The sequence below is a fragment of the Tribolium madens genome, unplaced genomic scaffold (genome assembly GCF_015345945.1).
Source record: "Tribolium madens isolate multiple individuals breed KSU strain unplaced genomic scaffold, Tmad_KSU_1.1 Scaffold_2;HRSCAF=44;Tcas5.2_LGX, whole genome shotgun sequence".
Taxonomy (NCBI): Eukaryota; Metazoa; Arthropoda; class Insecta; order Coleoptera; family Tenebrionidae; genus Tribolium; species Tribolium madens.
Window position 1 is genome coordinate 4,629,477 of NW_025400995.1, and position 27,860 is coordinate 4,657,336.

The following is a 27,860-nucleotide window of genomic DNA, read 5'->3' on the forward strand; positions in this document are numbered from 1 at the left end:
CTCCATCAAAAACTACTTTGTTTACAGATAATAGATGCAAGTGATTTAGTCAGTTCAAACCTTTAAGACGTCATGATTACGATAAGTTTGTGACCTTTAACCAGACAACAGATACTAACAGACATCCTTTTCAACTGAGTTAACATCGTTCAGTTGTACTTAATTAAAGCTACTTATACAGTGAGTGATACAATGCGTAGTTTAAGCATCTTTCTATTTTTGCTTTCTTTGAACTTCTGTCACAGTAAAGGTATGAGAAAAGCACTACAAACATATTAAAATAGTTACTTTGACAATTTTAGTATCAGATGCGCAACAACAAATCATCCAAAAACATGAACAGAAAATTAGTGAACAAATTCTCCAAATCTTAGAGCATTACAAGAAGGATGATCCTGTGGGAATCCCCGGTGCGCCAGTCCCCGATCCCTTGTTGATCCCCCCCTTAGCACATTCATTTTCTTTGGGAAAAATGAATTTCGAAAACGTAAAACTGTATGGTTTGTCCAAATTTCGAATACATCATATTAAAGCTGACATAACTGTGATGAAAGTGGAAGCCGCCTTAACGATTAAAACACTAGACGTTAAAGGAAATTACACGCTGAGAACTTTCATGTCGTCAGCCAAAGGTCCATTTACTGTGAAACTAACCGACGTGTATGTAAAAACCATAGCAGCTTTGGAAATCACAAGAAGTGGGCAGTTGGAAGCTCAAGATATGGATATGGATATTACTTTTAAAGGAATCGCTATGGACTTCAAAGGATTGGGATTTTTCGCTAACATGTTCCAAGGAGTTATCAATTCTGTGGGTACCTTCATCTTTGATTCTATCAAACCGTTTATTTTGCGTGAAGTCAACACGAATTTGAGGAATGATGTCAATAAGCAAGTCAGGAAAATTCCCCAGAAGTTTCCCAATTCAATTTCGCCTTTTGATCAGCTTATTATTGATATCCGTCACAAAATTAGAAATGCCAAGTATGATCCCTACAAAGTCAACGATTACAATACTAGTGTTGGTGTTTTTGATGTATACATGAGACATACTTGGTTGTATGGATTATCTTCAATTCATAGAGTCGGTGATATAACTTTTGAGATCAAAAATAACAGTGTGTATGCACTTCTTGAGGTTGGGACGCAAAAGATGGAAGGAACAAGTCATTGGGAAGTTTCTCTGATTGCTGGGTTTATGTCAAAAGCAGGAACCGTGTCTTTCAGTGTAGAATATTTGAGGGTATGTTAGGGTAATATAGAGTTGGTGTAATGCTAATTGTGTTTTTTAAGGTTCAACTTGCGATCAGTCAAACAATGGATACACGAAATGCTCCAAAGTTGGAAGATATTCAGTTGGAATTGGGCAATATTCAAATAAGGTTTGATGGTGCAGGAACCGTGGATTATGTGATCGAATTTGCAGTGAATGTGCTTCCTAATTTGTTGCGGTATCAAATTATGGACGCTTTAGAAGCTCCGGTGAAACAGCGGATTCAGCAGGAGTTGGATAAAGTTAATATCGAGCGAATGATCAAAGAAAATGTTGATAAGATTGATAATCCGGATAGTATGAAATTTTTGTAATGAAAATATAGTTCAGATTATAAGTTTATTTTCTTTTATATAAAATAATAAAGAAATAATGTACATTATATTACAGAGTACAAAATTTAACTAAAATATAAATAGGTAGGTACAATAAAGTAGTTGTGACTACCAATCATCAATAAGATAACAGGAACTCAGAGTCAGGCTGCAATGTATTGATTGGCAATTGTCCAAAGAATGTCTTTATGGGATGCTACACATTATATAATTACTTTAACTAATAAGGCAATTAGTTTCATTTCTTTTACATATATGAAATATTGAGTAGACAAGAATCTTAGAGTATCCCATAGAATGGAAAATCAATAGACTAGTCTTTATGGTTTCAGGCTCACTGAATACGCCTCACTTAGTTAATGACTTGCTAATGAACACTGTTTTTTTTTCTGTAAAATGTAGGCCTTTCAGCAACTGAAGAAAATATCTTTGGTAATTTAAACTTATAACTACTTTACAAAAACAGTCATGTTACTTATTTATGTCTCTTGCTGCAATAGTCAGATCTTTATAGGAAATACTTTCAACTGAGATGTGATATGTAGCTAGCACTGAGTTGTTGCTGCACCATTTGTGGGACATCCACTCACGTAACCGTTAGCGGTGGTGATTCCATCCTTGTTCTCTACGGGAATACTGGGAAACCTAATGTGAGTCTCAGCGTCTGTTTCGAACTCGTCGTTTGAGTCGTCCGAATTGAGGGAAAAATTGACATCGTGGTCTCCAGCCATCCGGAGCGGGGTACTCGGATCATCTTGCGACGGCGATGGTGTTGGACGCGACGACCGAGCTTCTATTCCAGCTGCACTATGATAAAACGACACCTGAGCAAAACTAGTGCTGGCATCCTCTAACAACAATGAGCATAACTTTAAAAATGAAGGTCGTGCTGATGGTTTGTGTTGCCAACAGTATCTCATCAAAGTGTAAAGTTTATCGGGACAGTTCTCCGGCCGTTCCATCACACCCCCGTCGATCACATATCGCAAAACTTGGTCATTCGACAACCCTTGATAAGGCTGCGATGCCAGTGTCGCCATCTCCCACAACACAACTCCGTAACTCCAAACATCACTATTACTAGTAAATACACCGTCTTTGAGACTCTCCGGGGCCATCCATCGCACCGGAAGCAGCCCCTTAGTGCCTTTGCGATAATAGTCCGTTTCATAAATATCACGTGTCATACCAAAATCACCTATTTTTACAGTCAAGTCTTCTGCTACCATACAATTTCTAGCTGCCAAGTCGCGATGAACGAACTTCTTGGCCGACAAGTAAGCCATTCCGTCGGCTATTTCTATCGCCATTTGCAAAATTTGCTTCAAAGTTGGGGGTTGCTTCGCTGTTGCAGGATCATACACTTCAGCATCTGGACGGTGGGAACGCAGGTAGGTCTTCAAGTCACCATTCGCCATCAGCTCCATGATCACAAGTGTAGGTTGTCCTTGCGACACGACTCCCAACAATCTTACAACGTGAGCCGTATCAAAAGCCTTCATAACAGAGGCTTCGTTCAAAAACTCCAAACGCTCCCTACAATTCATCAAACTTGGTCATTGCATTTTCAAACACATTCACATACCTATTGGTGGCGTGCTCATTAACAGTCTTCACAGCACACTTAATTTGTGCCTTTCCGCGAACGTCTTGGGCGATACCCTCGTATACCATACCAAAACTTCCTTGTCCTAACTCCCTAATCAGTTCTATTTTTTTACGAGGCACCTCCCATTCGTCCGGAACATACACACTTGGAACATATTCGGGATTGACCGAAGGAATAAGTCGCATACTTTCCTTGTCGGCTTTCTTTTTCTTGTAAAAACAAAATGCACACAATGCCAAACTCTGGAAGTAATTAATTGTTACAAAACGAGTTACTATTACCATTGTTGATAACTCACTATCACCAGAATGAGCATACAAACAATCAAGGTCACATAAGTGTTAGATGGCCGTTCTTCAATATAAAAATACGCCTCCTTAGAAAATTTCCCATAATCGCCTGACGTTGTTGCAGAAACTCGAACACTGTAATTTCCAGGCGATAATGCTTTCAGTGTATGGATCCTACTCTGATTGATAAAACGCGCGTGTGTAATATATTCTTCATTAGCCTTGGACTGGAAAAAATCTATTACAAAGAAAAATTTAACATTGAAAACTCACATTTTCTTTATCTAAATTTTTATATTCTATTATGTAACAATAGATCAACCCATTTGGAGCATCCGGTTCTTTCCACGTAAGTGACACCATTCCTAAACTTTGGTTTTTAATTTCAATTTGTTTTATATCATCGGCACCTTTCTTCTTTAGTGTCCGATGTGTTTTCATATTTCTACTGCTACAGAAGGGAGCAGTGTCAAGTTTGTCATTGGTTTTTTCTCTACAAGCTTGAACGTTTATCTCATAAACTGTATAGTGGCGCAAGTTTGGCATGTAAAATTCTGTCCCCGTGACTTCAGTACTGAACGAAATATACACACCTGTTCCTGTAATTTTAAGAGAAATTAATGAAAATTATGGCTATAATAAATGTAGTACCTGGTTCAGTTTCATTCAAAATTCGATTCGTATTTGAATGTTCAGTATCAGTGTCACGTCTTTTGCGAGATTCTGAAAAATTCGGCCTAAAAAGTGCAACCATTATTTGAACTTCAAAAAAATTGGCCTACACACTTTCTCACATAAACCGCGTTATGTAATTCATCTTCAAAATCAATTCGTGATTTCTCAACATCTTCATTGATTGATGATGTTGATTGTTTAGTTTCTGAACACTGGCAAGTGTCATTATTTGTTGTCGTTGAAGTAAGTGGAGGAACACTAACAGGGACGAGGTGTTTTGGGCGACTTGACGCTAAAACCAACCACAATTAGGGTGATAATAACTTCAGATTTTGTACTTACGTGATTTGCAATAATGCTCCATTTCATCAAGATCTGGACTAGTACTGTTGTGTCTTTTCAAACTAACAATGTAGTGAGTAAGTTTGCCATTGGGAGATTTAGGTGGTCTCCACGATAACTTTAGAGAGTTACTCGAATTACTAACTACCTCTAAGCCAACAGGCGCCGTTGGAGCTAGATTAGCATAAATTAATTTAATGGCATAATCATACAAGCAGATGACTTACTATCAGGCAACGTAGTAAAATACGAAATGTTACTTTGTGCACCTCTTCTTTCAGTAGCTATCGTGTAAGTTTTTACATAAAATGCGTATTGTGTGTAGGGTTTTAACGATGTAAGTGGATGTGTTACATTCATTTCGTTTTCAGGAATTGCAACATCATCAACACGCCATCTGCAATATTTATTTTGCACTACTGTAACTTCTAATTAAAGAGTAAATACCCATCTCCTCCACAAGCATCTCGACCATCATATAACGTAACATTCTGGGTTGGTGCTTCTATTGAATAGACTATGTAGCCTAGAAGTTTTCGTGGATCGTCAATTTTAAACGGCTCCCATTCCAAAACGACGCCCTTACTATTCACTACTTTGGGTTTATCTACTTTTAAAACTTGGAGATCACCTAAGTGATACAATAAAAAAATACAAAATATAATGATGTAATGATGTTCTACATACATGCAATTTTGTCGCCGTTCGAATTTTTCGCTACTTCTAATTCAGTAACATCGACAATGTGGGTAATATTCTGCAACTTTTCAATTTCTCTGATGCAAAGTTTTGGATTGAAGTGAAAGAATAAACGTCCGGTGTCTATTTTAAGCGTTTTATTATTTTCCCAATTCCACAGTTCTTGGAGATTTTGATTATCAAGTACAACGAAAACATATCTAAAAATTTTCAAACTGTGACAAAAGAAATAAAGGATTTTTGGTACACACTTTTGGCTTTCTAACTGTCTACCGTGTATCACTTTCAAATTTTTCAAAAAATTTAATGAAACCAAAGGAAATGATCTGACTACTTTCAAATAACCGTCGATTTCTTCAATCATGCCCAGACTTTCCTCCAATTCATTAACAACATTTCGGCCGCCCCGAATTTGTATTTCTAGAGAACTTGTAATGTGGGTGCAACCTTTCAACTGTCTTGCTAAATTTATACTATCAACATTCACTCCTGCACACTTTTTTATACAATTCCCTTAAAAGAAAAAAATAAAATTGGAAGAAAAACACAGTTGGGGATTATATACCTTGACACGGTATACAATGAGTATCATTACTCATATAATTAGGTGGACATTCTAAAATACAGGAATTGTTGAAAATTTTGAAAGGTTTTTCGGATCCACCTTGTTGTTGAAAATTCAAAGGTCTCTTCATATTTTTACATTCATCCTTCAAGATACAGCGCCTTTCTAAATACTGTAATAAAATTAAATTTACGTTAAGAAACATTTGAAGTGATCACAAACCTGATAATAATCGCGGGGACAACTTGACATACATTGTTTATTTGCCCCAAATTTCATGCTGAGATTTTTACAAACAGTGCAAAGTTTGGTATCATTTATACTACATCCACCTAAGCAGCTCTCGTCGCAACATTCCAAGTTAGCGTTACAGGCATGTTTGCATTTCGGAGGGCAAATCTTCTGACAGTGTTGTCGATTCCAACAGAGATGAACATCTCTATCGAAATTTTCGCTGTCGGAGCGGTGAGGTGCTTTATGGCAATGTATATTATGTGCCACGCTATTGCTCGATTCGTCCTCCTTTTCATCGCCGGGACAAATCGGGCATTCATTTGGTGATTTTAAGTTTTTTATAAAATGTTCTCCTTTCTCATGGGCTATCGCTTCCCAATCGATCGAGTTCACGAAGCACAATGAAGGATTTTTATCGATCCTTATCAGCCCGCGAGTAATGTCAGTCAATGAATACAGACCAATTTCTTGTAAACTAGACATTTCGAATACGACGAATGAATAAGTGTAAAACGTTGAACGTCCTCGAATGACGCTCAAATTCGGGAATAACTGTCCTATACTTCGCAATCCGTTCACTCTGTACAGTAATAAATAATCGGTTATTTCGGTTAGGTTTGGAAAACTTAAAAGGGATAACTCAGTCTCGTTCACATTATCAAAAAGTAAAATCTGCACAAAGCCTTCTACCACGTGGCAACCTTTTAACCTGTTGAACGAATCCAGGGTATTTCTAATATCCACGCTTTCACAAACTGCAACAAACAAAAATGTTAGCGAAAGTACAAAAGCGGCATAATCAATATATCAATATGCACTCCAATTAACTTGCTTAAATATGAAAGCAAAAAACGCGCTATTTTTAGATAATAAACACCATTAATTACAATTTTTATCTCCATGCTTTTGAACAAAAAATTAAACGCCACCAACTATATTTTTAGATCTTTCATATTTGGAGCAGATCACCAAAAATAAAACTACTACAATCTACTACAAATGCATAAAAAACCACATTCGCATTATCATAACTTACGAAAATGGTCAATGAATAACACAAACGCAATTATCACTTGATGAAAGGCGAAATAAATAGATAGCTTTTATTATTAACAATGCATTTTCCAATACAGTTGTGCTCAATTTCTTTTAAGATAAGAGGATTTGTAAAATGTTCCAGCAACAATAGACGAGAAGCAATAAAGGAGAACGTGAAGTGATTTTAATGAGTGAACTGGTGTTGCAGCCGTTCATAACTGTACAAGTGTTGAGGAACTGGCTGTAACAATATCAGCAAAAGCTAAATATTTGATTTGAGTCGGTTGATGATACCGAGGCGGCTGCTGGAGTCTCAGGTAGCAGTCGCCTGAAAAATGACGTAAAAAACAGCGTCGGAACTAATTAAGGGTAGCATGAAGCACACTAGTTGTGAACTAAGAAGGTCGTGAGATTGAAGAAGCCTACAAGAATGCGACCGTCCGGAATGCAGTTTAACGTTCGGAATTTGCGAGACGCTGTGTTTGTGCAGCCCAACGGGGTTACTGGCCATCCGAAGGACAAAACCAGTGGTGGAGCTTGTAAGTACCTATGCAATATGCAAGAGCTCAATTTTCCTGCATGAAACATCAGAATTCTCATTCAGGAAATACCGAAAATAGTACGAGAGGACAAAGACATAGACAACTGCTCCCAAGAGTGAAAGAAGAAACGCTATTTAACTGCCAAAACAAATAATAAATCAATTTTATCTCGATGCTTGGTGGGTGTAATAGGAATATTTGAAGATTATGTTAATATAGGTATTAACTAATCGTTATAAAATATTGTCAGGTGGGCTGTCACAACCGCCGGATTTTCTATGAGTCAAGTTTATCAACCTTGATCCAATTTAAATCTTCTTTATTCAAAACATTTCTGGCAATGTACACCTATGGTCGGCGCTAGATATGTATAAGAAGCGAAAAGTGCACCTTTACGGAACAATTCCTTCTATAATAAGTTTAAAGGAATGGAAGATGTACAACCGTCAAATTCATCATTGGAAAAATGGTTAATAAAAGCTTCCCAGAATTAACTTTTCCTGAAGAAAATTAATTACACTACAAAGTCATAGTTTTTGCATTCAACTTTTTATCAACAACGATGTAAACAATCATGTTTTAAGGCGATTAAAAAATTTAATCAGCTGTACATAATGTAAATCAGCGAAAAATATCAGTAACGTAATGCGCTGCTTATACAGGATGGTTTTAAGATAATAGGCAACATTTTACTAGTGTAAACCATAACATACAGAGTCCTAATAAAATTTTTCGCACCGTTACTGAGAAAAAATACATCTTACGGGCTGTGTATATCGTCCAGAAACTCTTGAGTCGTTGCATTTGATATCTGTTGCTTCAAAAATGCATTCTCGTACTTACTTAATTGTGATTCAGCGTTGTATATTAATGATTGAGTTGAAAAAAGACTTTACAATCGTATATTTATGGCAGCGAATTATTTTAAAGGTCCGAGTTACGAAAAATGTTTGTTACGACTTTTTTATCTTTTGTTTCAAAACCGCCCTATATAAAGTAAGATCCCATTTACTTTGATTGAAAAATGTCTCAAAAATAAATTTAAAAAATATTATTTAAATAAAAGAACTGAATTAAATTCGCGGTAAATTAGGGTTGAAGGTTAATCCGGCAGATGGCGCTTTCAATCGTCAAACGGTCATTCGCCCGTAAACAACTCTATGGCAATAAGAAATTGAAGTCATAATATTTACTTCAAAATGAAATTACGTTTATTATTTTAATTAATGATATTGATATGAATTTTGATTAAATCGCCATCATTGTGCTGAGTTTAAATTAGGTTGGTAATGACTTTAAAACAAGATGGTAGTTACGTGAAATGTCAAACATTGACAAAAATATTGTAGAAGTGGTATAATTATTTTGTTAACCATAGTTATATAATTAATAATATTTTTTTCGCAGATTTTTGTTTTCCTCTGGCTAAGATTCTTCTCCAAACTGTACGTAAGTAAATTTTTCCAACCCTTTCCAAAGTAGGTTACAATTACTTACAGTTACTTGCAAATCGTCAATATTGTGTTTTACACTGCTCATAAAGTTACGTTTTTCTATTGAGGATTACACAATTCAGCTAATAACTCTAAAGATGCAATCGTATGGCTTTTAGAACCATCCTGCCAATTGAATTTTATTGAAATTTAAAAGGTTCTGTTTATTGTTAACACGAATAAAACTAAGTTTGTCAATCCCGGATTAACTAAAACGATGCCATTTGATAATAGTTACTAGAATTTTCAAAGTATGTTTGTTAAGAAATAAAGCGAGTTTGTCAACCCCGGATTAAGTGGAAAAATGTAAACATTGTACTGTCTTGATGAAATCGTATCACGTTGATCCTTACAACTCCGGTTTGCCTCAATGTGAGTGTTAATTCATTGGCCATTTTGTGTGTGTGGTAGTTGGTGATCTTCTGAAAACACTCGAGTGACATTCCATCAGATTGCAGCCAGTTGCGAAACATTGCTACTTGCTACAGATAATAAAAAAATCGAAAATTTCCATGATCACTGAGTAAACAACAATGTAAGCCATGAGTCATGGGAGTCAGTTGTCTCCCAAATCGCAAAGACCGGCATGAACCGGCGTTATTTCCCTGTTGGCCGGATCCTCGTATCCTACTCACTTTCACCTCCGTTTTGGTGTGCGAGGTCAGAACTGGGTTGCAGTTGGTTCGCGCCAACGAAGACTGCGCTGCCGAAGAGGATGAATAAAGCGGCCGCGTGGAGCACCGGCCCTGGGCCGAGCCAGCTGAAGGAGCGGCGCTGTTGGGCCGTTGTGGCAGTGCCGGTCGCGGCCATCAGTGGCAATACATAGACATGGGTCTGCTGGGGCCCGTGCAAGGTTCGCCAAGTCGCGTCGTACAGAATTTCTGTAAACTTATGACGCAGAGCTCGATCAATGTAAACATGTTATTCACTTCGGCCTGGATGTCCAAAAACCAACTGCCGGTGCTCGCTCGAGGTTACACCTGAAACAAAAGGAGCCTTCAGACCAGCACTACACACGAGTTACTATTTTCAGCAAAAATTGAACGTTCATTCGTACGTTTCCTCGAATGAGACGCGACTGGGGCCCCACCGGTCGGCTTTTAACACCTAACAATCACCAAATTTGTCATTATTTAATTAAACACAAGTTAACGTAGTACTGTGGAGATCCTGGTCGGGCAATGAACCTTCGTATTTACACGTCAACCGTTCTTTACGATCGCGACAAGCTGATAATAGTTTTATTTTATATAATTATGACATATAACAAATAAATTGTTTGCGTATTAAAACCGCTACACAAATATTTCTTATTTTCAACAAATGATCATTCTGACAACCAATCAAGACGTGCTGCTGATTTGGAGAAAAACCACGTGGATTCACCATGCCACTAAAAGTTTTAACAACCTTTTACCTTTTACTCTGAGAAAATTGGAAAGATTGAGCTTCAGAGAAAAATGATAGATTTTAAATACCTCTTGTCTGCTTGCTAATTTAAGTGACAACAAACTTTTAGAAACAACTAATTGTTTCGTCACGGCCCTGGACACCAGTAAAAATGTTGAAATTAGAGTATAAAAAAATTGAGATTTAATAGTTCACATTAAGTAATTTTTTTATCTTGGAATCGTTTTATTGTCCTCAGACAAGGTCGGATGAAAGATCAATAGGTACGTTTGAAGATAATAGGCCCAAGTTTAAGACAAAATGCAATTTGTCGACGCAAAACCGTAATTACGTTGCAGAAAGAACGATTGTCAACCAATACCTACCTATAATAAAGTTTGAACATTCGTAGTTTTCCAAGTGGAAGGAGTAGAACATAAAACTTATTTATTAATAATTACAATTAGCACAATTGGCTACGCCTACAAGTGTTTTTATTCATGCGTAGGCTCTGTGTACTTTTACGCTACACGGTCACGAAAGAAGATGATTCTGACCTTTTTCAGAATGAAATAGCATAGCCTTACGACTTAGACAATAACACGTCTGGGGTCAGTGTTATTTTTGTTCACGTTACGAAGTTTGAACAAAATGAATTATTTAATCTTAAAACTATTTTTGTTTTGTTTTCGGAGGGTAAAAATGGACTTGCTAAATACAAGTCCTACACCCACAAGTGGTTGTCAATACCAATTTGGGTTCTTTTGCTTCTGTGTGTTTAAGTTTAGAAGATTAAGTACTGGCCGCATTTAGAATAAAAAAATATTTTTACAAAAATTATCTTATAAAATCCTTCTCTGAATGAAATGTATTAGTTTATTTCACTGTTGTCACCTGTTGCGTTGCGTTTTTATTCTTGTTGTAGAATAACGTACACCATCCGCCCACGTCAAAATGGTAATATCGATTGAAATCGGTAGTAATAGTAAAAATTTTAGCACACCATTTCGATAAAATGGTTGAATTGAAATAGCACTGTAATAAAAAAATTAATCGAAATTTATGCTTTTTGGCGTATAATCTTGTAGTAATTTAGTACTAAACCTCCCTGTTGATCTATTCTGGAGCAAAACAAATACATTGTTAGGGACAATTTAAAATCCTTTTGATGTGTGCTACATGCTACATCAGTCTCTGGAGACATTTTACCGCTGAAAACAAATTTAGAAAGAGATTTAACATTTTGTGTACAAGTTGCCTTGGTAACAGAATATATTAAAAGTGGTAAATTGTCTCGTGAAAAAGATTCATCCTTAAAATGTACATAACAATGTCTTAGTCATGATTAAGGCTCGGATTATATGTATGTAAAGTGCATAATTGTTATTAAGAGGTAAGTAGTAATTGTTATTAAGAGGTAAAATGGAAGTTTTCTACGCATATCTAATTTTTTTTTGTTTCAAAAATAACCCAAATAAAAAATGCATATTTTTTATATTTTGGCAACTTCGTGCATATTTTAGGAAATATTGCATATTTGTGCATATTTTCTTGAAAACACTTTCCTATTAAAAATTTTAGTTAAAGTTAAGTTGTGCATATTTTCTTCAAATTATAAATTTCCGATTAAAAATTTCAGTTCAAGTTAAAAATTGGACACTAAGAAAAATGATCCGATTACAAAATGTGTTAAAGAAAAAACAACCGATAATTCGTAAGCCGGACTCAAAGAAGTAGTATCCTGCGGAGTGTTTTCTTTTTAAATTCGTTTTATACAGGGCAAATATAAAGTGGAACCAAGCGGTTTTTTTTAATCATTTGCCTCCAGAAAAAAATTATTAATATAAATTAAAGTAATATAAAAAATGTGATCGTATATTTGAGGACGAAATTTTGTTTAGTTTTTGAGTTATACGATTTTTTGTAGAACTCAAAAACAAAATAAAATTTCAAAAACTTTATTCTTGAAAAACCACATTTTTATAGTACCTACTTTATTATTCATTAATTAGTTTTTCCAAAACATGAATAAGCAAAAACGTTTGGTTCCATACTTTTTATCCACATGGTATGGGTATAATCCTTCCATGCGGATAAGTAGTTGCCTACAACTGAATTTTAGCAAAATTGTTTAGAGATGTGATCTGAAAAGTACAGATTTTTTAGAAACGCTTAATTACTAGGTTATTAAAATGGCTTGTCTGAGGCAAAACCAATTTATTTATTCTCTTTCGTTCATCGTGTGCAGTTCAAGATACCGAAAATTCAAAGTTTAGTGTACTCGAGGATAAAAAATTATCCCAACTTTGATTTTTTATTGTTAAAAGTTATGCATATCGACGCATATTTGGCATATATTGGAGCATATTTGTTAACATCTTGTGCATATTTTTGTGAAAATACGTGCATATATAGGGGCATATTTTACGGATTTTTCGTCCATGTAATCCGAACCTTAGTCATGATTATATCTTCCAAGTGATCAGAAACAGGCGTAGAGGAAACCCACGACTTTATTTATTATTAAACTCTCATTGAAACTTAATTTGAATCAATTCGATTTTTTTAAGTGCATCATACAATACAAAATTTGTATTTCGATACATCAATCCGTAAGAAAATCATTAAAATAATTGCACGTTTAGTGATCAGTTAATTGCAATTAAATTAAATTGCAGAGCTCAACAGGTGGAATCAGTAGAGAGAAACTAATTATCAATTTGGAAATACCTAATTTTGAATTAAAATCAAATCCTCAAAAGGTATTAATTAATTGCCCCTTTTAATCTATTTGTCTGTGATAGGCACTGAATTTTATCATCCCTTCTAAAAATGGTTGCAGCCTCATTTTCTGCACTACATTTAAAACGTTTGCTTCATAAAAAACACTTCATTAGATTTTTCCTACAATATAGTGCTCCAATGGAAAAACGCTCGATTCCAATTTAAAATTCAAACTACAAGCGTACTAAATTACAGTTGAATACATAAAACATGTCACAATCTGTGTTAAAATAGTTAATTATCCTGTAAAAACTATATAAACGTGACTCGTTATGTTTGTACACAGCTTAAAAAAAACAATTAGTAATTAGTTCAGAGGGTAATTAAACTTAAACGAAGCAACCATCCAATTACTTATGAGTATGATAACAATTATTAGAAACTGAAATTTTGGACAATTTTGATATAACAAACAAATTTGCAAAAGCCACATAAAACAAAATCAAATAATTGCGATAAACAGGCAAATACAAATAATACCTTTTTAATGAAAAAAGGCTTCGGAAAAAGTTGGTAGCTTGGGAATTACCGTAAAACTTTTTAAGCTTTTGCAATGAAGCCTGGATTCAAAATATTTAACAGAAAACGTGTATTTGTGTTGTAAACTTGCTTTAATAGCTTCCGGAACAAGGCAACCTTATCCGGTGGTAACCAACAGTGGAGAAATATATAAAAGTTTCTTGTAAAAAATCTCGAAAACTCGCAAACAATTAATAGTCGAAAATATCTTAGACAAAACTTTGAAGAAGTTATCTTTATGGAAATTATAAATAATAATTCAGAGTAAAAAAACAAAGTTATTTATCTTGTTTGTCTCAACAATTTGCGAGTTTTAATGCAAATTCGATTGTGTTATTAATATATTTGTTACTTTAAATCGATCAGACTGATTATTTATTGCTCAAGCTCAGTCAATTGCAACAAAAAGAAGATAATGTAAACCAATTTCGATTCAAACTAATAAACCAATGGCTAGACTATTAAGTCGTATATTATGCCAAGTTTTCGTCTTATTAAAGAAAACATTATACTAGAGCTCCCAAAATATACTTAGTGCAGAATATTTACTTGTCTAATTACCCCCACAAAATATAAATACATATCCTATACATCTCTATTGAAAATGATGTCCTTGCAAATTTAATCATCATTCTCTTACGAGATGGGAAATACCGAAACTTATTTGAAATATATGTACCTACTCGTATATATTACAATAAAATTGAGTTATTGTTCAGGTGTGAGTCGCGCTTAATCTATAACAAAACTGAAATATGAATGAAACATGATTGTACAATATTGTATAATTAATTTTATTATTGCATGACAGTCTAAAAAAACTTTAACTTTTAAAACCCTACAGTACACATGAATATTAATTATTTAATGAGTTACGAGAAGTTTTCTCCCACTTATCCTCAATTCCACCAACATCGTGACTTTGGGGAATATATTGTAACAAAACTCCATTTGTTAAAAATGAAGAATTAAATCGTAAACATCTGAAAATATAAACCTGAAGAGTGATAAAATTGACGGTGGAAAACATTAGAGAGTTGTCTCAAAAACGATGATCCTTTTGAATGAAGTCTTCAGGCTTACAAGGCTATAATTACTATATTAGACTAACAAGTTTGTTATACGAACACAATATCATTTAATTATCATTTCATATTCATATTACAATTTCAGTCTAATTAAGGTTTTAGAATTTGGCTAGATCTATTTTTAACATAAATTTTCGTAATAAACAACATAATTAAATCCACAAAATGAAGCCTCGATATTGCAATAGATTTTATTGGCGTCAGTAGAGAAAACGTGATGAAATGCAATTCTGTTTGCTGGAAAAGTTGCAAAATTGATGTTTATGTTTTTCACCTGCATCTACTTAATCTTTTTGTTTTGATTCTAGACAACATTCAGAAATAATGATTTTTCATTCAGCAACGCAAGTTGAGCGCAAGCGACCGAAATCAACAAATTAAATTTTAAGATTTAAGAAAACAGAAAAAAAATCAAGTCCTTACCTTCTAGTTTCTAGTTTCGAAGGGTAGTAACACAAAGCAACATAATTGGCGTTTTCGCGCCATGTCTGTACATAAACTAGCGAGGGTTGCCATCACATGACAATCTCCCTACCACCGAGTTTCAATATTGGCAACGAATCAGATTCTAGTTAACAAATACTGCGTACTTGACATTATCTCAGTTTGAACAATTTCATCAAGGGGGTGTCCACTTTTTCCCCATCACTAGGAGGCTTAACATAGATGGCCAATTCTCAAAAAGATTTCCCCATATTATACTAGTTTTTATTATTTTTCAATAGGTTGCTAACAAAGATATAACCGTTGCTATGAAAAGGGGTACCAGGGGTAAATGACCTTTATGTAATAAATACTAAACTGCATCAGTTATTCTCGTGTATCTGAATAAAGTCATTTTTAAAAATAATGAAACAGAATCAAATGACGTTGTTTTCAACAGTTTAATTCATTTACCTGTCCTTTTTTAGTTTAAAATTTTTCCGATATAAATTCTCACTGATAAATAATATAAATCAGTGCTATGTCACCTTTGACAGTAAAGACATTAACTGTAAATTAACGCCCTAAAATTGACTTCGTTTAATGAAAAACAATTTGATATAATTTTTGTAGACCGGGTCAAAAGGTTAATAGTTTCGTCATTCGGTTATTGGGTATGCAAATTGTATCTCGAGACAAAGACATTTTACATTTACAAGATTCTCGTCATGCAAGGGCAAAAAACAGATCGTTTTTAATTAGACAAAATAGAAAATGTACTTTTCAATCTTATCGATTAATCGCAATTAAATTTGAAGTCACGTTTGATGAAAGTAAATTAGGTAGTCACATTTAAGCACTCTCTTGTCAGTTTATGTATAACAAAATTGAAAAACATGTCCTACACAAATTTATTTTAACGATTTCGCCCACCTAATTTTTTAACATTCTCTGAATATGGTTAACTAAATCAACTGCGTAATACATTATTTGAAAGTTTTTTTTTTCTAATCAACACCTAATTTAAGCCTAGTTAGATGATGCGTGTGTAATTAGATTTCCTTGATTTATTTTAGTCACATGAATAATACAGTTCTTCCAAAAATAAACACAGAAACTAACCAAAATACGTTTCGTCATTTAGCATTCTTGAAAACCTGGAAAGTACCACACTGGACATGCCTTTACGGGACTGTAAAACACTTTGGAACCATTTGTACAAATAAATTACGACATGAGAATCCATTCATTAGCTGATAATTTACTGATAGATAACACGTAGTAAACATCATACGATAAGAATATTTATTGAAGATACATACTATGAATAAAACAGTTCCATGGTCTATACGCAATCTTGCGACATCCTATAAGATTTGCACGGATTTTTTCACCATTTGTGGGTGAGAGATCTTATTACACTATAAGCTTTATTTTGTTAGCTCCAATTCGTAATGTATAATTTCAACATAAATCACAAATTTTCCGTTAATGGATGTTCTCAGACAACCGCTAAGTAAAAGAAAACAACCAACCCACAATTGAAAAACAAATAAATATCCGCTTAAAAAAGGATCAGATACGCTTTTCAGATTTAAAAATTATTGCGACAAGCCGATATTTTCTAAACTTACTAGTTATTAGTTATTACCAATACACAAGAGTATATAATCTAATAAATACAATTGTTTTTACTACTGTAATACGTCATTTTCTTATCTGACAATGCCAAGGTGACTAACTGTACGTACTTACAAGTTTTATTTATTTTTAATTAGGTATATTGCGTGTAGATCTTGGCAACTTTAGAAATAAATACTTAAATAACAAATTGTACACTTCAATCTGACTAATGTTTCAACATAGATTAAATTAACTTTAATTTTTCTTGGTAATAATCATCCATTATTTAAATTAGTATCTAGAAATATTACATGAGAAATTAAACAAAGTGAACGTAAAATCTGAACAGACAACACAAAGATAAAAAATTATAACTCTTACTGATTAGTCAAAAAGGATCATTCCAGAGCTTCGCTCAAAGAATTCAATCAAACGATATTTAACAATAACCTCAACATTCGAAGCTCTTACATATCAGCAAATTCTGATTAAAAACAAATCAGAATGTGATCGCCTGGAAAATTAACTCGAAAAAATAATTACAGAACCCTGATAGCCACTAAAAGCAGCTTAGAAACAATAAAGAGACTTGAGTCACCACACGTACTGAAAGAAATGTTTTTTTTCATAATGAAATAATTGTTTTACTTTTGATTTGAAAAATGGGAATACAACCCTAATTAGACATAACGGCCATCAAACATTCTTACATCCATTAAAATTTACAACTTCACGAAAAGACTGTACATTTGTATTGGTATAACTTGAAATTTTCCAAAATCGGCCTTTAAAAATATTAATTATTAAAAAATTGTGAGTATTGTGACTGCATAATGTAATTTAATAATGTAATCTATATTATTTCTCTTACTAATTGGGCGATGTAATTCGACTTACAGCAATAAATAACACAAATAAAACATTAAATTTTAAAATGTTTCAACACTGTTTCGTCAAAACTAAATCAACACCGACCACAGATCAACTGAAGATTGAATGGAAAGAAAAACTCTTTTAAAAAAGTTTACAAAAATGGTTAACAAGATAATGTTTGAGGGTACCAGTAATTCCGACTTGGAATAAATAACTAAATAAAAATAAATATTAGAGATGAATTGACTGTTTCTGTGGTTTGTTCTAAATCAGGAATTAATCAAATTAATTAGACTTCAGTTGTGAACCGAGTAGGTGTAATAAAAGGGATTCAAATAGCTTCTCCTTATTTACACAAATTTGAAAAAATATGACGTCAACAGACACGTTTTAATCTCGCTTCGCTCCTGTTTTTCCCGTTCAGCATCCTTTGTCGGCTACAATGTGTTTACAAAATTTCCTTTTATTGCGTCGAGAAAATTTTGTAAATTACACATTTGTATTTTTATTGATATTTATTACAGGTTTGTCAATTCGTCTTCTTTGAAGTTTTTCTGATTGATGTTGATAAATTTATAAGCTTGTCGTTTAGGTTTCCCAATAAAGGCAACCGTGTCAAGTACTGTCATATTAAAACTCAATGATTAAAACTTCCTTTGCAATGAAGTCATTAAATTAGTCACTATTGTTTTACTTATATTTTTCTTACGGAAAAATATGGAGATCAATGTCGTATGTCTGGGCGAGCCAATAAACGAAACTTTTCCGTTCAATTAAGATCCCGTATAAATAGTATGAGATATGAGCTATTTTTAAAATGCCATTCCTCAGTTCATTCATGAAATTATTTATATTTTGACTAGTAGCGCCCTATCTTTGACGAAAAATCAAAAGTCGCGAATATATCATGCGAATAAAAATAGCCACACAATGTAGAAAAAATGAAGATGTTGGCTCTGTGCCTTTTTGCGATTTTTTTAAAAGCACATCCCTTTGTAAGCCCCTTATTAAAAATGTCCTAGTCTTTTTAAAATGAAACGAATAAAGTATTCCGCCTCATCAAAGCTACAGATTTTAATTATAGTAATTGTTGACAATAACAATAAGGTACAATACTAACTTCTCTATTTTAAACAAAAATATCTTCCTGATAAGGATTTGTAATTGCAGAGTGCCTTGAAAAATAGATTCCTAATTAAACAATATACGCACAAACAATAATTTAGTTTAATTGCATAATTGTTTCTATTTTTGCATCATCATAATAGACAAACCGTGTAAAAAAACTAAAAATAAATTTAAAAAGTGTATTTCTACATTATACGTACATATTTAGCTAAGTACCAATTTTAACACGCATCTAATAATCATCTATGTATTTGAAGGAACTGTGTGAACAAATGGTTGTAATTTTAATTAACGTTTTTATGAAATAATTACTCTCGATTGTAAATTACATTATACACATTTAATTTACCGAAAATTATAAGATAAACACGAAAATTATCCTCATGGTTGACAAAACAATGTGCTCGTTTGCATGTATTACATGTTACACAAATAAAATAAACAACAACAATGTAAAAGAAGAACTACCATATCCGTTTCATATTATAAAACATACAAGAACGTTTACAAAACAACACAATCATGAAACTTTAAAAATAATAAGTAACAAAACTATAAATCTAAACGGTGATTTAAAACTGTAAATTTAAGCAGCAGTGATTTATTATGAAACAAAACTACACAATTCCCACATTTCAATTTTACAACATCAGATTAAAATTTATGAAGTACAGTTGTTTGATTTTCTTTACATAAAGTTCATACACTTTGTCCATTCCGTCTAAAAGGTCTATTGACTTTTCGGCAATACGTTGCTGGGAATTAATTAACAAGAGAGACTAAAAAATTAATAAAAGAAGTTATAAATATTGTTCCTTTGAGATTTTTTTCGGATAAAAAACATTGTCAAAATTAATATTTCATTTTCTTCTCACGAATCCTCATAACTCTTTTTGCAACATCATCGTGAAACTGGCAAATACGACGACAAAAGAAAACAACAATTTTTTAGAATTAACAATTTATGCCGTCATTATTAATAATTTACAATTATCACCACGACAATGTTGACGGTATTTTACTCTACATGTTTCAAAATTAATTTTTCAAAATAACAAGACGGATATAGAACTCCACTTCCATTCGTTTTACACAAAACAATGTAAAACTTTTTTCCTAAATACAGTTAATACTAAACAAATATTATATAAAAACGTTCATCTTTATTGCCATGATAATTATCATTTTTGACACACATTATTTCTGTTTATGACAACGTTAAATCAAACAGACGTGATTTGCAACAGGTGTGGCCTACTAAAGTTCACAATTTTCATGTACGTCTTAAAATTTGACGCAATATAGGTTTAAAAGCGTTACACTCTTCTAAAGCTCACTTAAAACCGAGTACATCATTTGTAACAAGATATTAGACAAGCGTTCTCGACATATTCTTTTAAGCTTCTGGACTTGCACCGCATATTGTTTCAAAAGCTATTAGGTATTTGCAAATTTAACGGTTGCACAACCGTTAAATATGCATGTGTATTGTCATTCTCATTATTTCCATCCAGTCGTTGTATTTCATCTCTCTTGGAAAAACACATGTCCTAATGGTAGTTTTATTTGTTTATTGGAGATTTTACTTACTCCTAATAATTATTTTTAATTAAGATTAGTCTGGCATAAAGTGCTGATAATCTCAAACAATAAATAAAAAAAAATGCATTTTTAATAAGATTTGGCTTATCTTTTTATTAATACAATGTTAAATAATTGTGAATGAACTTATTCTAAAGATATACTACAACTTTGTAATAAGAATAAGTAAGTGATAACATTTTTTTATTTTGTTAAGTACAAAACCTAAGACGATTTCAATCAAATACATTTAATCAGTTCCCAAGCACGTTTGATACGAAAATAAACACTTTCCTGGTCAAAAATGGAAGTCAATGAGAGAATCTAATAAATGATGGGCAATTGTTTAGATTTTAGAAGCATAAACAGCGATTTAATTTCAAGAATATTTCATGTTTTTACCGAATAGAGAGAATTTTCTTAAGTATCCTAGACGATATTTGAAAATCCTCTAAGTAGTACAGTCGTATTAACAATAATTACTATAGTTATTTCATTCCCAGCACGTCTCCACAAGATAATGAGTATGATGGGCCACTTTGTATTACACAAACAAGAGAAATGCTGATTTGGTTTTCATGAAATGTAATTGTTAATTATGTTCACAGATTAGACATTTATAAAAATTTGTGAAACCCGCGGATTGAGCATTCATTTTTTTTCATATATACAGTAAGTATTTTCACAATATGAGTAAAATACAAGTTTTGTTATCAGAATAAATGGATTTGATGTAATTTCGCAAAATAAATTTATTTTTACTGAAAGTTGTAAACAGAGACGATTAAAACTATGAAATAATAATAATCGCATTTACATCAACTTGAAAACAAAAGGTCACAGTAAAGATATAATATCTTATCGACATTTCTGTTCACAAAATAAAAAATTATCTTTGTAATATCAATAAAAATTACCAATAAATCAAACTATAAAAGCCGCCAATCTATTCAATAATCTTTCGTTCAAAAATGCCATGCAAATAATGTTTGATAAACTGAGATAATAATGGTTACGCCCTATATAAACCACAGCAAAATGTTCAAGACCTTTCAGTGAACGTTAATTTATGTAAACAATAACTGTTGCTAAGTAATCATTTCTTTGCATTTCATTTGTATATACTATGTACTTGTTTTTCGATAGTAGAAAAGTAACGAAAAATAAATATGTCAGACTTTTTAAAAAACTAATCAAATACTTTTCGCTAGTTAACAAGCATAAAATATAAAAAAGCAATAAAGGTGCTTCAAGTTGTTTCGTCCATGGAAGAATCTTTTAACTATTATTTCCCCAAATAACAACAAACAAAGCGTAACTAAATATGTATGTATAATGTCTACTTTGACATACTACATGACTAAACGACAGTCGATGTAATACGTCTCTTATAAAGTTATTAATAAAATAGAGCACCGTGTCATAATTACATTTAAGTACTTCGGTTAAATTCGATTTTTTTTATTACAACATGTCAGAGCAATAGAGTGGCCTATCTATTAACCCATGCATATTGTATAGACACTTACGTCAGAACGGCGAATAATTGCAATTATTTGCTGTTGCATCAATCAAAAATTTAATACGTGTTATGACGGTCCAAAGTCACATATCCATAATATTATTTCGGAAATATACACTTCTAAAAAAATAGGCAAACAGACGTTAGTAAAGACTTATAGTATTGAAGAACAAACTATATCGTCATTTAAAAACATTACCGTGTGTCAAAAGTTCAATTTGTTCAAATGACCTACATTGTTTTAGCACGTGGCAATCTATCGATAGCAAAATAAACAGAAAAATCATATTTTCTCAACATAGACTAACAAAGTTTGTCGTTTAAAAATCGACGACTCACGCTCAATATTTGTTAAAATTTCCTCTTGAAATATTACCAACAAATCTGTTTATCATATTCCATTACGCAAGGAACTTGTCTCAAAGTTTTTGCAACATAGTGTATTGCATCTGTGTTGTAGGGTAAGAAAATACATTATAGATTCATGAGTGTTGGTAAATGAGTAAGATCGACATTAAATAATTCTAGATTTTATCACCTTCGAGTTTCCACACTTTTGGTGATGGCTAGGCCATTTACAGTTCTCACAGACATCGATTTTATTGAACTACTTCTCATTCCATTGCTTTTCAGAAAGTTATTTAAAGGTTTATTACAGGTTTTTTGGTCTACCCAAGTCAGAAAGAATGGCAACAATTCTCTGATTTTTACGCTTTCACCACCTTTAAAATGCACCACTCTAACTTTCGATTGATCGGTACTTTTCTTTAAAAAATTCTCAATTGAGATTCGCTAGCCTTGTATCATTTTTATAACAAATAACTTCGCAAAACAATTTGATAATTCGGTTATCACAATCTCACCCACTTTATCACAGCGAATAAATTTTATTAGGTCAAGGTACTCGATTTGAGTGTTTTAAGTTAAAATGTAAATATACAAACGTTTTTCGATGAAAATAGGTTAGCGCTTGATATGTGGAATACCTTGTAGCTGCAAAAAGCTCAATCTCAGTTAACACGCACTAAAAATTCTCTAACATTTACTTAGATCGTAATTGTTGTAAATGCAGCTTGTAAAACTGTTTACAACATCTGGTCTGCGGCTTTTAATCTCAAGACGGGTTCACTCTTGATTCAAGAAAAAACATACTTTCTATAATAGGTAAACTAAAAACAATTTAAAATCAAACAAAACATCGCAGAGTTTCTAGAGTGCTCTTATTTATCAATATCACTGGCTACTGTTGTCCCACCCACTCTCTAATAATATTCATTAGAATTATTAGGTCAAGGTGTTAAAAGTGCGAATGTAAATAATACACATGAACTATAATACCTGTCATTTGATTCCTTTGTTTATTATTGTGGTAGAAGAATGATTTAAGATTAAACGAAACAAAAATAGCAATACAAAAATTAATTTAAAAAAAATTTAATAAGCGTAATACCACACATTATTATTGATTCGAGTTCAATAAAACGAAATAATTACATATCTGAAAACTTATCTTTAGCTGATTGTAATACCATTTTGTCTGAATATTAAAAAATTCAACAATATGTATATTCGTTTTATTCATTACAAACGAACAATAGGAGGAATTACCTCCTACGCATTTTTCCACTGCAATTGCTACGCAGTATTTTACAAGATGTTTACTGTGTCACGATAATCCGGAACCAATCGACGAGAGAATAAATATATTAGTATTAATTGACACGTTATAGAATAATTATTAATACACTCAATATGTTTATTGTTTAGAAATAACTACTGGGGAATAAATTAAAGACCGTTAACCTTTTTGGGTGACTTCGGTACAATGAAAATGGACTATTAATTTTCTCCTTTATCATGTAAATTAAGGGAAGGAAAATCTTGGTTTCATTAACAAACACCAACTTTCATGATTGCTCTTTCAGACACATTCTATTTTATGTTTTGTAGTTAAAATTACTTGATTGGTATTTCTTAATATATTAAACATTCCATTAATGAATGATTCAAATATCAATCCACATTAATTGCTTTACATTTGCAATTGAAAAACTAGCAAAGAATGTTGGAGGAATTAAATCAAAGCATCAAACCAATAAAAACAAAATGATCGATTTGCTCTATGAAGCAAGAATGCCAAAATATACAATTCATTTCACCAATATCACCATGATAATGCTAGGTCAGTTATGTGACTACAAATTTTTGTGGGTTTGTCGTGAATTTGTGCTATTTAAAATATTACAAATTCCGCAATATTTCTTAATTGGAAAGCCAATTTTTAGCAATAAACAAAAAATACAAACCCTAAATATACTCATCTACTCCCAATGATTTTAATAAAAACATTCATCGAGATGAGTCTTGTTTTCAGACAAATCGAACGTCTGTTTATACACACTTGGCATTTTCTGGCAAGATCAATGTTATTGGCGAGCCAAGTTTCAGAATATTTCATTAAACGATTATCACTGAGTAATATTATTTAAGATCACAAATTTAATAATTGCTTCAGCGGGCTTTAATAGAATTTTTGTTTTTGAATAAAATTATAAAAACAAAGAAGAATGTTTACAATTTCTAAAAACCTGAACGGAATTTCATAGAAAAATATATACACACCAAAATTTACCAAAAAAATGTCATCATTTGCCACTAAACCGGAAATATATTCGTAGATATGATGTGACTAAACTTGTTACCAATAAAAGCAAAAAATTGTTTTCGTATTTTAAATATGGGACGACTACTACTTTAAACTTGATCACGAGCTGTAAAAATGCGAATGAATTTTAAAGATAAATATTATTAGGTAGTTTAGTGGTTAGTGTACCTTTTATTTTCGATTTTATGGTTGTTGATAATACAATTTTGGAAGTGTCAACGTTCGTTTTAAATTTTTAAATTGTGCACTAATAAAATTTACTTACATTTCAACCTTACAAAGCAACATTATTTATATGTACAAGCAAGTTTTAGTACACCATTTACAGCTCCTTCAGCGAAGATAGTATAATTATACAGTCAACTTTTACTATTCAGCGATTAACCCTAATTGCTATTTCCTATACTTTAAAAAACAGTAAAATGAAAATAAGAATTGTAAATGAAGTTAACCAAAATTTTTGCCAGAATGAAAAACAAAATAGATTTATGCCTTTCTTTACAAAACAATTACAATAGACAGATGTTGAGAGATTATCATTATCGTAATGTTAATGTTTATTAGTTACCTATCAACATATTCCTTGAAGTTATAACTTTAATATTATCTTTTTTAATGATTTACATGTTATTTATGGCGTAGTAATAACTTGTCTTGAATTTTGTTGTTACTTTCAACATGAATGTGCTCTCAGGGAAGAAGGCCAAAGGCAAAAGATGTGTATTTTTGACAATATTTTTATTTTGTTGTATGTTTAACGTTATATATATATATACATATATATATGTAACAAATTTCTCGATTATCCATACCTCCGCATTTATCACACAGTACTTGTATACTGATTTGAAACCATTTTTTTGCATTTAGAAACGATTTTTACTATTTTATTCCTAGTTCCGATTTAACCGAAATTCGATTATCCGAACAGTTGTGGTTCCGACTGTTTCGGATAGTCGAAAGTCTAATGTATTTTCATTTTTGTTTATTAATGCAATGTTTCATTTTGTTTAATTTAATTTTGATCCAAGTTGAGTTGCCATATATTAAATTTAAGAAATAAGCATAAAAGTTATTTATGTAAATTTATCTAAACATGATTATAGCAATGTTTGCTCTCAAAAAAAGTGTCTTAATGTAACGTGAATAAGTTAATTCATACAAACACTTCCTGTAGCACAATGTAAAAAAATTCATTCATTAAAATCACCGCATAAAATGAAATGAAACAAGTGTTAATTGTTTCCGTTGTAGCTTCTGATGGTAAGGAGGAGTTTATAATTATGTATACGCGAAATAATTTATTTGTATGTAGGGGACAGAGATCAGATCTGAACTGAGGTGATCGGTGGGCTAGTAGTGTCATAGGAAATAAAATATCAATAAATATCGAATTGCGGCATGCTGTGAATAGCAAATAAAAATTTTGTTTACAGTCGGTGATAAGAGATCATTGAGAGATTATGTTGGTTGTAGTGAATTCGTAGCACGCAGCATTCTCCGTTGAAATAACTGATTGTATAGGTGTTTGTGAGTGGCTCTGAAGGTCGTTACGTACGAAGGGACAAAAAGAATGATGAATCGAGCCAGTATGGGAATATATAATCTGAAATCCATCTAAATGAGTGCAATGAAGCACGTGGTTTCGCCACGCCCCAAACCGTACTATACGTTACTCCATAGTGGGGAGGCGAATGTTATGACGGCGATCCGAATCAATACCCCGCAACAACATCGCAGACGCCACCCAAGAAAACATGAGAAACATCATTTCCGGAGAAAAATGTCCACAGTCAAAATAAACATGCCATGAACCGAACCACCGAAACATCATCATCCATCTAGTGATGAATCATTGCTGCAAAAAGCTCTGCGGAATGATCGCGCGAAACACACATGCCCAAAAAATGATGCCAAATTCCAAAAAGCTCGCCCAAATTATGTTGCAACCCACATGACGGAAATAACGAAACATTTTGCGAATAAAATCCGACGTAATTTCGATTTAGGTTTATTGACATCTGCGTTTGTTCATTCGGAGAAAAATACGCTGCGGCTTGGGAGGAATATTAAAGCTCGAGTCACACGAGAACGCTCGGAAATTTGGCGAAAACAAACATTGCGGCAACGGGTGTTCGTATTATTTACGCAAACAAATGATTGGAGGTGGTTGTGAGGAGGTGAACCCACGACCGCCGACGGTCCACTTTAAATTGCGGTTATATTAAAGTAACTAGAAATATTTTTTTACCTTGAAAAATCGCACCATCTTCAGGTCCATTATTTACCGAAACATAATGCACAGAGCACTGACAGCGCCACCCGAAACCAATTCAAACTCCACTATCCGAACAATTAAAAACCAAAGACGATATTATTGCACAACAAATCCACTAAACAACGTCGTATACACTTTATCCACCATGCTTACTGGAGTTGGTTACATACAACTTTACTAATATTTGTTTGGCGATTGCGTTGTACAATGTTGCCACTCCGTCAAAAATACTCAGACCTTTCACTAATAAATAATTCGATGCCATTCATAGTATAACATCATCTTACAAAAACCATCAATCAAACACTATGCGTTTTATCTTACTCCGTTTATTTTTAAATTCAACGCAACCTATACACGCTACTGCGCTACATAGGCAACATGGGAAAATACGAACGAATCCGAACGGGTAGTGTATTTTCACCTCCACCCAACAATGCCTTTAAGTTCTCCTGCGCATACATTTACGCGCCACAAAGCGCACTGCAAGACAAGGATCGTCGCAATAGCGATTGACGAGAGAAAGTAAGAAAATATGAATCATGAAATTATCCTATAACGCGTCCTCTTTCGTATAAGACTGGAACCAATAGGACTTTAAAAAAATCAGAAAACTGTCACCTATCAAACAACTATATCGCAGGTAACCAATATTTTTTTATTTACAATTATAAAAGGAAATTATATAAATTGACATACATTAACTAATATTAATATTTTTAATATAATAATATGCGTACTCCTAACGGATCAATATTGATTCAATTCCTCTAATGTCACTTTCATGATGTTATCTCATAAGTTATAACCAATCAATATTAAAGTAGGCAACTCATGGTACGCCAGTGTTCACAGGTAGACGATCAGAATCTGAACTCGAAAGAGAAATATA

General features: G+C 32.8%; 3 protein-coding genes across 5 annotated transcripts in view; 2 read left to right on the top strand and 1 right to left on the bottom strand.

Annotated features, from left to right (window-relative positions):
• The first annotated feature begins 95 nt into the window (after positions 1-95).
• Positions 96-1,613, top strand: LOC123006459. Its single transcript, XM_044400954.1, has 3 exons — positions 96-250; positions 303-1,243; positions 1,294-1,613. The coding sequence occupies exons 1-3, from the start codon at positions 193-195 to the stop codon at positions 1,585-1,587; spliced, it is 1,293 nt and encodes a 430-aa protein (XP_044256889.1). The 5' UTR covers positions 96-192; the 3' UTR covers positions 1,588-1,613.
• Positions 1,599-27,365, bottom strand: LOC123006456 (insulin-like receptor). Of its 3 annotated transcripts, none has more exons than XM_044400949.1 (15): positions 26,942-27,365; positions 9,731-10,075; positions 6,011-6,777; positions 5,789-5,960; positions 5,475-5,736; positions 5,212-5,423; positions 4,972-5,155; positions 4,752-4,921; positions 4,525-4,698; positions 4,294-4,474; positions 4,159-4,244; positions 3,781-4,106; positions 3,516-3,734; positions 3,194-3,459; positions 1,599-3,144 (listed from the first exon to the last, which is right to left on the bottom strand). In XM_044400949.1, the coding sequence occupies exons 2-15, from the start codon at positions 9,903-9,905 to the stop codon at positions 2,154-2,156; spliced, it is 4,185 nt and encodes a 1,394-aa protein (XP_044256884.1). In that variant the 5' UTR covers positions 9,906-10,075; positions 26,942-27,365; the 3' UTR covers positions 1,599-2,153. The 3 variants fall into 3 exon arrangements, with proteins under 3 accessions (XP_044256884.1, XP_044256885.1, XP_044256886.1); XM_044400950.1 differs by lacking the exon at positions 26,942-27,365 and adding an exon at positions 17,819-17,873; XM_044400951.1 differs by lacking the exon at positions 26,942-27,365 and adding an exon at positions 15,299-15,321.
• Positions 9,011-27,860, top strand: part of LOC123006457 (GTP-binding protein 2) — a 38,776-nt gene continuing 19,926 nt past the window's right edge. The window contains exon 1 of the mRNA XM_044400953.1: positions 9,011-9,051. The gene's annotated coding sequence lies outside the window, so the exon portion shown is untranslated. The remainder of the gene's footprint in view (positions 9,052-27,860) is intronic.